The 12103-nt window shown below is 44.4% G+C and overlaps 1 protein-coding gene across 1 annotated transcript in view; it reads left to right on the top strand.

Moving 5' to 3' along the window:
- The window catches only part of SLC9A1 (solute carrier family 9 member A1), a 74704-nt gene extending 73040 nt beyond the window's left edge, over positions 1-1664 (top strand). The window contains exon 12 of the mRNA XM_089686240.1: positions 239-1664. Within this exon, the coding sequence (XP_089542366.1) occupies positions 239-516 (278 nt within the window). The 3' untranslated portion in view covers positions 517-1664. The remainder of the gene's footprint in view (positions 1-238) is intronic.
- The last annotated feature ends 10439 nt before the right edge of the window (positions 1665-12103 follow it).

Here is a 12103-nt window from a genome sequence, read left to right as displayed (position 1 = left end):
GAGCACTTGCTGATCTCTAGCTATATGTGTAGAGTTAGCATTTCAGATAAACAAGTCCTGAATATATGGATCCACTTACTTGTCCCCAGTATTATGTATAGCTTAGAAGGCCACTGAACCTGTACTAAGCATGTGTTGCCTTGTACTGACAAAAATACTGCAGAATTTAAAACTTGGTTATTTATGACGTAACCTGTTTTCATCTATTTTCCATTTTTTTGCTTTCTCTACTCCTCAGACCCTCTTGCGTATGAGCCAAAACCAGGCTCTAAGGATGTCCCTGTAATCACTATTGACCCAGCTTCACCTGAGTCTGTAGATATTGTGGATGAAACACAAGAGGAGGGAGAAGATGAAGGTGGGATTACTATAGTTGCACGAGAGCCACCTTCTCCAGGGGCAGATGATGTATTTGGCCCCAGTGACAGCCCTAACACTCAACGATTACAGCGCTGTTTAAGTGATCCTGGACCTCAGCCTGAAGAGAACCAGCCTTTTTTGCCGAAAAAGGACTGATCCATATTCCTCTGATGGACTGAACCAAATGGCAATGGGACACATGAAGTAGTCTTTTGTCTCAATTTTACACTCCTCCCCAACACTTTTTTGCTTGAAATGCCTTCCTATTTTTTTTTTTAGTTTTTGTTCTGTTTTGCTTTTTTATTTATTTTCTCCACCTACATTCTTTTTTTTTTTTTGTCTTTTTTTATTATATGTTTTATTTTATATTTCTAACCAAAGAATTATGAACGTGCTAATATTTTTTGTATAGTTTTTCATTTTATTTCTGTTTTTATATACAAGGTGAAGGGTCTTAAGCTGTTTATTATATATATTGATAATCATACATGTCTGAACCAATGCAGCACTGAGCTCCTATAAAAATATCTGAAGCTGAAAAGCCACTGCATGTCTGTCTGTGCCTTAGGCATGGATAACTTACATTACATACATTACCTAGCTTCAAGAAAGAGGCTAAACCCACTTACCAACTACAGATTTTGCTCATATGAATGTATAATAGAATTATTAATGCACCTACAGTAATGTACTATTTACATGCACACCAGCAGTTTAGTGTCTGTACGTCACCACGGTACTTCAGCTTCTTAATCATTGTTTTTTTTAAATGCATTCTTTCGTAGCTCTGGGTGCTTGGCACTTTCACTGTCTACAGCTAGATAATTATATTACAGACTTGTTAGAAATAACCAGACTGTTCTTACATCATGTCTCTCCACCAAACATTTCTATGTGGATATATTTGGGCTACATATCACTGCTCCCAAAAATGAGTTACCTTAGTATCTGTTCATGTTAGGGAACAGATATATTTCATAAGCCACACTGCTTCTACATCTGTAGAAGGCAGTTGATTGTGCAATAATAGTGCCAGATCTTGTGAATGCTTGTGCGAGGGAGATATGTGCATGCATCATGTGCCTTTGCTCTGCATACAGAAGATGTGTCTAGGTTAAGCATTTTACGAGTGTGTACATGTTAAACGTGTGCAGAGATGCCTTTGCGTGCTCAGTTCTCCTGCACAGTTATTCTTTGCAATTTCATGTATAAAGGTGATCAGCATTCTGGTATCTGTGAGAAATATAGAAGAGTTTTTTTTTTATTTTGAAAATAGAAAATAAATGTATGGTTTTTAAATTCTATGTGTTTGTTATTTTTTGCAAACCATGTCATTGAAAGACCATTGTTCCCAGCAAACCCATAGTAATATAAGAGCTGATTCACAAATGTGCGGTGCGGATTGAAGCTCAGGTTTCATAGCCAATTGGCATGGTATTTGTTCAGTGGTTCGGGTCAGGTTTACATCAGGTTCAGGTCAGGATTTTATCCTGTTCACACGTGTGGTTTAGAAACTCCCATAGAAGTCAATAGCCTGTAATCCGCACCTGAACCGGACCACACCGGACAGCACGCTTCTTCTTTTTTTTTTTTTGCAATCCACACTGAATTCGCACTGCCAGTGCACTGGACATTTGTGAACAGGCACCATAGGAAGCATTGTTATTTCACATGTCATGCAGATTGGATGCAATTCAAATTGCATCCAATCCGCATATACCACATGTGAACTGTGGTTAATGTTTTAAAGTGAGTTTAAAGAAAAACCCCAGGAATGGAATAACTTCATACACGTATTTTGGGCTGACTTGGCCAAACAAATTAGGCAGGTGCCACCCCTATATGGCCAATGGTAAATCTGTAGTTTACTGATGTAGCCTATGCTACATACAGAAAGCCATGTCTCCTTCCGGTGGAGGCTCAAGCGACTTACCCTCAGTGTACTAAATAAAGAGCATCACTTGTAGAGGCGGGCAGATAACATTATCACTTTCTCAGACAATCAGATCAGTTGTATTCCTTGAAAAAAATACTAAAGGCTTCTCCTGAGTGACAGACACACAGGAGCAAGAGATTATTTTTTTTAGCACACAGAGGGGAAGTCGCTGGAGCACCCACTAGATAGTATAGGCTACAGCAGTAAATTACATATTCGCCATCAGCCAGAGGGGCATCTGCATAATTCATTTGGATCAAGATGGGCAAATGGAAGTGTATAAAGTTATCTCATTCCTGGAGGTTTTTTAATCAGATTTTATTTTTGACAAAGTGTGGGGTTTTTTTTTTTTCCTTCTAATTGTCAAACGACATACAATTCATACGGCACAGAAGTATACATAGTTAGTCTGGCTGAAAAAAGACAAAAGTCCATCCAGTTCAACCATCAAAAAAAAAAAAAGTTCTAATCCTATGCCAGTGATGGCGAACCTTTTTGAGCCCGAGTGCCCAAACTGCAACCCAAAACCAACTTATTTCTTTCAAAGTGCCAACACTGCAATGAAACCTGAATATCGAGCTTTTGGTTTAGAAAAAACAACTCGTACAGTAGTGCAAACTAATTAACAGTACAGGGATGACCAGAGACTGCGGACACAGTACAGGGATGACCAGAGACTGCGGACACAGTACAGGGATGACCAGAGACTGCGGACACAGTACAGGGATGACCAGAGACTGCGGACACAGTACAGGGATGACCAGAGACTGCGGACACAGTACAGGGATGACCAGAAACTGCGGACACAGTACAGGGATGACCAGAGACTGCGGACACAGTACAGGGATGACCAGAGACTGCGGACACAGTACAGGGATGACCAGAGACTGCGGACACAGTACAGGGATGACCAGAGACTGCGGACACAGTACAGGGATGACCAGAGACTGCGGACACAGTACAGGGATGACCAGAGACTGCGGACACAGTACAGGGATGACCAGAGACTGCGGACACAGTACAGGGATGACCAGAGACTGCGGACACAGTACAGGGATGACCAGAGACTGCGGACACAGTACAGGGATGACCAGAGACTGCGGACACAGTACAGGGATGACCAGAGACTGCGGACACAGTACAGGGATGACCAGAGACTGCGGACACAGCACAGGGATGACCAGAGACTGCGGACACAGCACAGGGATGACCAGAGACTGCGGACACAGCACAGGGATGACCAGAGACTGCGGACACAGCACAGGGATGACCAGAGACTGCGGACACAGCACAGGGATGACCAGAGACTGCGGACACAGCACAGGGATGACCAGAGACTGCGGACACAGCACAGGGATGACCAGAGACTGCGGACACAGCACAGGGATGACCAGAGACTGGGGACACAGCACAGGGATGACCAGAGACTGGGGACACAGCACAGGGATGACCAGAGACTGGGGACACAGCACAGGGATGACCAGAGACTGGGGACACAGCACAGGGATGACCAGAGACTGCGGACACAGCACAGGGATGACCAGAGACTGCGGACACAGCACAGGGATGACCAGAGACTGCGGACACAGCACAGGGATGACCAGAGACTGCGGACACAGCACAGGGATGACCAGAGACTGCGGACACAGCACAGGGATGACCAGAGACTGCGGACACAGCACAGGGATGACCAGAGACTGCGGACACAGCACAGGGATGACCAGAGACTGCGGACACAGCACAGGGATGACCAGAGACTGCGGACACAGCACAGGGATGACCAGAGACTGGGGACACAGCACAGGGATGACCAGAGACTGGGGACACAGCACAGGGATGACCAGAGACTGGGGACACAGCACAGGGATGACCAGAGACTGGGGACACAGCACAGGGATGACCAGAGACTGGGGACACAGCACAGGGATGACCAGAGACTGGGGACACAGCACAGGGATGACCAGAGACTGGGGACACAGCACAGGGATGACTGCTGACCTTTGGGGAGGGAGGGGGAGCGGGTACCTGAATTTGACAGGTACCCGCTCTTACTTCCGCAGAGTTTTTTTTTTTTATCTTACCTGTTCCTCGATCCAGCCGCGCGCTGTCTTCCCGGCTTCTGTAGTGTGGGCGCTCGTCGGACAGCCGGATGCCCAGTGCGCATGCGCGAGAAGCGCTGCGCTTTGTGATTGGTCCGGCGGCTTCTGGGATCTGTCATGTGTCCCAGGTACCGCCTTACCATTCACAAGGAGCACTGCTTCTTGTGCATGCGCACTTGGGACCCGGCTGTCACGCACACTACAGCCTGGAAGACAGCGCGCCGCTGGATTCTCCTGGCGTGCCCACAGATAAGGCTCGGCGTGCCGGCTGTGGCACGCGTGCTACGGGTTCGCCACCACTGTCCTATACCCACAGTTGATCCAGAGGAAGGCAAAAAAGCCCAGCAAAGCATGATCCAATTTGCTCCTGCAGGGGAAAAAATTCCTTCCTGATCCCCCGTGAGGCAATTGGATATTCCCTGGATCAACTTTACCTATAAATGTTTGTATCCAGTTATATTCTGTGTATCTAAGAAAGTATCCGGGCTCTTTTCTTTTTTTTTTTTTTTTCTTTTTTTTTATAAAAGCAATTCATTGAGCTGGCCAGAACCAACCCTTGAGGGAGTTTATTCACAGTAAGAGTTGTGAAAATGTGGAAGAAACAACCTTTCCGCATTTGGAGATTAAATTTCTTTTCCTCCAGACATAAAGAGTGCCCCCTTGTCCTCTGTGATGAGCTCAGAGTGAATACCTCTACACCGAGTTCACTATATGAACCACTGATGTATTTATACATGTTGATCATATCCCCCCTTAATCTCCTCTTCTCAAGAGAGAATAAATTCAGTTCCTCTAATCTTTCCTCATAGCTGATCTCCTCCATGCCTCTTATCAGTTTGGTTACCCTTCTCTGTACTTTCTCCAGTTCCCCAATGTTCTTTTTGTGAATTGGTGCCCAAAACTGAACTGCATATTCCAGAGGAGGTCTTACTAATGATTTGTACAGGGGTAATATGATATCTCACTCTCTCTGGAGTCTATACCTCTTTTAATACAAGAGATGATTTTGCTCGCTTTAGAAACCGCAGCTTGGCATTGGATGCCATTATTAAGCTTGTGATCTACCAGAGCTCCCAGATCCTTCGCCACCTTTGATTCCCCCTAGTATGATGCATGCAAGTTCTTAGCCCCCAAGTGCATAACTTTGCCTTTATCAACATTAAACCTCATTTGCCACATAGTTGCCCATTTAAACAGTGCATTGAGGTCGGCTTGTAAGTTGGAGACATCCTGTAAGGACAATATTCCACTGCAAAGCTTGGTGTCATCTGCAAAGACTGAAATGTAATCCCAGACCCTATATTGTTTATAAATATATTAAAAAGTAAGGGGGAGATTATATATATCATAAACATACATGAGGCGGGTCACATGTGAAACCTAAGATTGGTATGCATAATGATAAATTTTATCATTCAATATTTAAACACAATATAGTCATGTTTATGCTTACAGATTACGTATAATAGTTTTATACACATGACTACAGATTGCATATAATACACAATAAAAATCCAACTTAAAAAGGCATATCAACAGAAATAATAGGGGGTGTTTTTCTAAGTGATTTCTCAGCAAAAGTGGTTCTAAAGTCAGAAAATGTTTACATTTAATGCTTTCCCTGCATTATGGTAAAAAACATACCACTACATGTACCCGACTCATCCACCGATCCAGTACTGTCCCGTCTGCAGTGAGGGAAGTGACCAAGCTGTGTGGATGCACACACCATGGTCCAGGAATGCACCCGCACTGGTGTCCCCTCAGCACTTGGTTTACTGATAGGGCACATGGAGGAGAGAAGAAATCCAAATACTTAAAGGAGACTATTGTAGAGAGGGCACAGCATGTACCACGGCAAGCCAGGGGAGAGAAATTTTTTCTTTTCGGAGCAGTATATTGGCGGAGCAGGAAAGAAAAGCGGTTTTAGGCCTCGGGCCCACCTTGACCTTGTGTATCACTAAAAGTAGCCATGTACAAGATAAAGCTTCTACCTCAGACCCTCTGCACTGAGAAGATAGCAAGAAGGAAGGCTACCCTGCCTGTAAGGTCAGATAAGGGAATATTCCTAAAAGGCTTATAGGATAAAAAAAAAACAGGTTAAGGTTTCATGGAGTTATAAGGGAACAATATAGGTAGAGAGATGTGTACAACACCCCATGAAAATGCCTTAACTAGGGAATGAGAGGCCAATGGTCTCTGAAACAGAATGGGTACCGCTGAGATTTGCCCTTTACTGGTACCAAAAGCCAGATGCTGGTCTAGGTGAAAATCAGCAGAATGCTATTAGGCTTGATCCTGTGGAGCAGACATAGGAAGCTGGAGTGGTGGAAACCCTTAGATCAGGTAGAATTGATCCCTTGGAGCCACCAGAGTATCCAATAAACCCTGAGGGTCTCTGGACCTGGTGACAATTCTGTCCAGTTTGTAGCAGGGGATCCACATCTGGCATCCCCCATCTGCAGGAAAGGGCTTGGAACTGCTCCAGATTGACAAGCCCATTCCTCAGGTTCAGACAATGGCCCTGAGAAAAGTCTGCCTGCCAATTTTTTTTTTTTTACATCTGAGATGTGAACAACTGGGCTAGAACGTGCAGAGGATGCTTCCCCTTGAGTAGCATCAGCCACAGCTATGACATTGTTTGACTGAGTTCACAACTCCTGAGTTCCAGGATGTTGATGGGAAAACAGGATTCCTCTGATGACCAAGTCCCCTGCACCTAGAGTACCTTTTTCCTCAGCCCAAGATGGCTGGCATCCATTGTGAGAACTTTCCAGGTCAGACACATGGGGCAGTCCAGGGACTGAGCCTGTTTATCCCCCGCTGTCAGAGTATTGAGTTGCAAAGGTCTGAAGTGAAATTGGGCTGCCTTGAAGGAGGACACCATCTGATTCAAGACCCTTATGCAGGTATAAGTTGAGAGTCAACCCTGGGACTGAAGGACAGAAGTCCCTGGTACTCTAATCTATGAGCACGTTCCAACTTTGACTTCTGTAATGTGGATCCAAGAAAATCTCTGCGCATCTTATTTGTCTGCTGGACAGTTGTACCTTGGTGGAAACCCTGGGAGGTCGTGGACAGGACACAAGGAAGAGTGACAAATTGGTAATGCTGATTGCCCACTGGAAAACGCAGATAGCACTGATGAGCATCTAAAATGGGAATGTGCAGGTAAGCATCCTGGATAACTACTAAATCAGCTCAAGGATTAAAAACACTTACAATAAATATATACTTGCAACGCATTATCAGAACCTAGTTCCATCCAATAAAACCATATCTAGCAGATATACATACAGAGAAATTGCTCACCACACAAGGACCTTGGTAGCAGTAAAGATAGCATGATGACATAGTCAGAGTAGGTCTCTGCCCCCCCTCCGTCATCATGCTGTCTTTACCACCACTGATGTGGTGAGCGGTTTCTCTGTGTATCTGCTAGTTGTGGTTTGGTTCCCTTAAGGTACAACTGGAGAGCTGAGTGGAGTGCGATGGATACATATTTTCGTATTCCTCATGGGGAGTGGAGATGTACTGCACTGGCTAGCACTCAAATTGTCCATGTACAGGAGGGTCCTGTCTTGAGCGGAGCTGTGTATTCTGGTGTTTATATTGGTTAGTTCAGCCATAACAACCATTAGTGGGCTTCAGAGCCTTTTAATAAACAGTTCCTGAAAGCAGTACAAAAGATTCAGCCACCAAAGCAAGATTTGTTTCTTCAGTAGAACCTGTCCCTGATCCTCAAGCACCTTTTTTGGATTACATCATCATGATTTGATACTGAAGTGACAACCTTGGCCCACAGGGTCTCAGAGTTACATGCTCCAGGGTATGAATCATTCTTTCTGGACTTTTTCTTAGACATTTGTCACTTTGTGGTTGATTTACTAAAACTGAGGAATGTAAAATCTGGTGCAGCACTGAATAGAAATCAATCAGCTTTCAGATTTTTTTGTTAAAGGATATCAACATGTAACATAACATGTTACAATTGGACCACCCCCTGCAACCCCCCTCCCCCGACCTCTATTGTGACAGCTAGCTATCTTGTAGTTTTCAATGAACTACCATGGCGATCCACAGCGCCATGGTAGTTCATTGAGCCTTCCTATCAGTAGGTATCTGCATGCCAGTACGGGATGTACAAGCAAGCAGATATACTGACAGGTCAAGGGGAAACCTGCATGGCACCAGCGATCTACTGATCTCTGGTGCAATACTTTAGAGGCTCCACAAACAAAAAATAATGCACATTTTTTTACCTGCAAAAAACAGTGCAATTATTCTTTTTTGTTAAAAGGTGAACTTATCTTTAAATCTTCATTGAACAAGCTGAAAGTTAGAAGCTGATTGGCTATTATGCAGAGCTGCACCAGATTTTGCACTCTCCAGTTTTAATAAATCAACCCCATTATCCCAATCCTCAGATTCATCCCTAAACTTGCCTTGAAGTTTCATATAGGTCTGGACTTGCTAAAACCAGCATTCATAAATGAGACTAATCTGCAACATGTACAATACATAAGCTTGATGTCTCGAAGATGCTGGGAGCATATGCTTTAGGCGGGGGTGGGCAACCCATCGAACGCAATCTACCTGTCGACTGCTGACCCCCTCCCCCTGCCTCATATGCTACCACCGCTGGTGCTCTCATCCTCATGGCATAGTGGAGAGTGGGGGGCAGCACAGCTCAGGACGAAGGGTGGGAGGAGGAGGAGCTGACAAAATTAACATTTCACGTTAATTAGCAGGTGACTGGTTGCTAGGGCACAGGGTGGTCCCAGCAACCAATCACCAGCTTGTTAAAATGAAAAGTCACTCTGTCCAGAACTGTGCTGCCTTTCACTTTCTCCTCTATGTACACATGCAGGACTGCACTGCTTATTCTTCTGTGGGGGGTGATGTTAAAGGGGCAGGGGACACTGCTACGGGGGAAAGAGGGGGCAGTGGACACTACTGTGGAAGGGGGTGATGTGAAGGGTGGTAGAGGACACTGCTATGGGGGGGGATATGAAGGGGGCAGAAAACACTACTGTGTGGAGGAGGTGATGTGAAAGGGGCAGAGGACACAGCATAAAGCTGCTTAGGCAGCTGTCTTAGGGAGCCAGGGTGGGGGGGATGATAAAATACAAATCCACAGCCACTTGCTGAAAATTCAGATTTTTAAAATACCTGTCTGCAATCCCCAGTATTTTCCTCCTGCAGCACCTGAAAGCCAGCTTCTCTTCCTCTCCCTCCCACTAGCATACAGCTGTTGCAGGAGGTATATCAAGGGGATCGGTTCCAGTAAATGCCTCCCCCGCTGCTACTCCTGTCTTTGTTCTCTTTTCTGCAAACCCAACCCCCCCTTCTAAAAAAATTGTAAAAAATAGTACAAATAAAAACTACTGACACCATCCACTGTCCTACTGACACCGTTCACTTTTAAGGTAGGCTAAGTTTATATTTTTATAGTGACATTTGTTTTATTATATTTTTTTAAGTTTCCCCTACTATTTAGTTAGGCCTTGTGCTTTAATTTCTTTTTTTTTTTTTTTAAATGGCGCTGAACCTTGGTGATCTTTGGTCTCTTTCATGTTGTTCAGGTAGATCTCCACCTCTCAAAGGTTGCCTACCCCTCTTTTAGGCTATGTTTCTAGCAGGCATTTAATGAGGCTGTACACAGTTCCTACAGGAGCAAACAGGGGCAGTGGCATCATTGCAGACAATATCTGCATGAATTATCAGGATCATCCAATGTGCTTATAGGGCTAACCAGTTGGATCCACCAAGGAAAATTATTGGAGGGAGGGGCATCTCTTCTTACTGGGCAGCCTTTGGAGAAGTTCCATCAGAAGCATCAGGGCAACCACGTGAACTTCTTGCAACACAACCACTTAAAGACTGCCCCTTAGCAGATGTACTGCTATAGGGTGGCCACGCTGCGTGAAATCACGTAAATATGTGATTTTTCACTTCCGGTAGGGGGCATGCATGCCAGCCTGTTTGTGCTACCATTGGCTCCTGAGGATGTCAATCACCGGGTCCTGGCTGACAAAGCTGAGAGGGGAGAGAGCTGTGTGTAGACAACACAGATTTCTCTCCTGCCAGCATGGACATGCTGCTTTCTATCTCTCTGCACAGCAGAGAGATAGAAAGCAGCAGCTCTCCCTAGTAAAACCGCACACTGTTAACCCTTTTGATCACCCCAGATGTTAACCCCTTCCTGCCCAGTGTCATTAGTACAGTGTCGGTGCTTTTTATTAGCACTGATCACTGTATTAGTGTTACTGGATATGTCAGTGGCAGTTAGTCAGTTCCCACCCAGTGTCAGAATGCCCGCCGCAGTCCTGCTGTAAGCTGCTGTTCGCCGCCATTAGTAGTATTAAAAATAAAAAGTATATATACCGCCATTTGTAGACGCTTTTTATTACTGGATAGATTTGGCTTCATCATTTCTTTAGCATTTCCCCCTGAATTGATTGCCATTCTTGCTGTACGTGATTGCCATATATGCCCACCCATTCTAACCAATCAATATGAATGATTGCCATTGAACACTTGCATAGACATGACTGGTCCTGTCAAAAGTAGCTAATACTATACAGTATGTATGCTGCTATGTAGGCTGTCTTACATCTAGATTCAATTGTGACCTTTCAGCTTTGAAAAGTCAGTCATGCGAGCAGGTGCTGCTTGTAAAGAACTATTAATAACAAATGGCACCCATGCACATCTGCAAAATTTTGCATGCATTCCTACACTGCACCTAGTGTGAACAAGCCCTTAGTGCAAGGAAAGGCTCCTGCTATATAGGGATAGTTTAGGGACCTTTTGGATTTCTCTGTCTTGTTCTTGGAACCGGAGAAAAGCAACCCAGATACTAGTCAGACACATCCCTGCACATCAATGAAGCAAGTGCCTCCCTTGCCTAGGCCCTGTTCCACAGCCATGAGGAATCTAGCTTAAGGACGCAAGGCCCCGGCAGCCAGAAGAAATATAGCCCATCAGGACTCTATGTGAAATGAATCATACCAACAATATCATAAACATGCAAAATACAATATCCATGAAATCACAATACAGAATTTGATGTAAGAATCTTGTGACATCACAAATCATAATAATAATCACACCCATGATTTTCACGATACTAACCCAGACATCACAGACTAGAACATAAAAATATTGAATATGACATCACAATATTGGCTATTACGTCACAATTTGACATCTACAATGAGGATCATTTTAATGTAATTGTACAATTTATATAACAAAATTCTTTTGATTTAATGTGCACTAACTTTAATATCCTGTAGATGGCAGTAGCAGTCTGTGTGTAAATCCTGTTAAATGCTATTTTCTTGTTTGCAGATCAGGAAAGTGATGTCCTTCCCCCACCCCCACCCCCACCCCCACCCCAACAGCATGCTATGCACATCAGTGTAGGTTTATATTGCTTTCCAGTTGATATTTTGCAATGCACTCTAATGTAGACTAAACTATCAATATCTATGTTTATAATTTGAACAAGTAGAACAGGTCATAGTTAAAAAAAATAAATAAATAATAAACTCAACTGCAAATATCCAGATTTCATTGGGATCAGGGGCGGACTGACAACTCATGGGGCCCCCAGGCAATAGGGGATCATGGGGCCCCTGTGTCCTTGCCCAAACTCAAAGAAGCCTATGAAAAAGGTACCAGGGGTATCTCATGGGGCCCC

The sequence above is a fragment of the Staurois parvus genome, unplaced genomic scaffold (genome assembly GCF_062004578.1).
Source record: "Staurois parvus isolate SC_StPar_1 unplaced genomic scaffold, SC_StPar_1.0 ptg000394l, whole genome shotgun sequence".
In the NCBI taxonomy this organism is placed as follows: Eukaryota; Metazoa; Chordata; class Amphibia; order Anura; family Ranidae; genus Staurois; species Staurois parvus.
The sequence above is the reverse complement of the archived record's forward strand: the minus strand, read 5'-3'. Positions and strand labels throughout refer to the sequence as shown.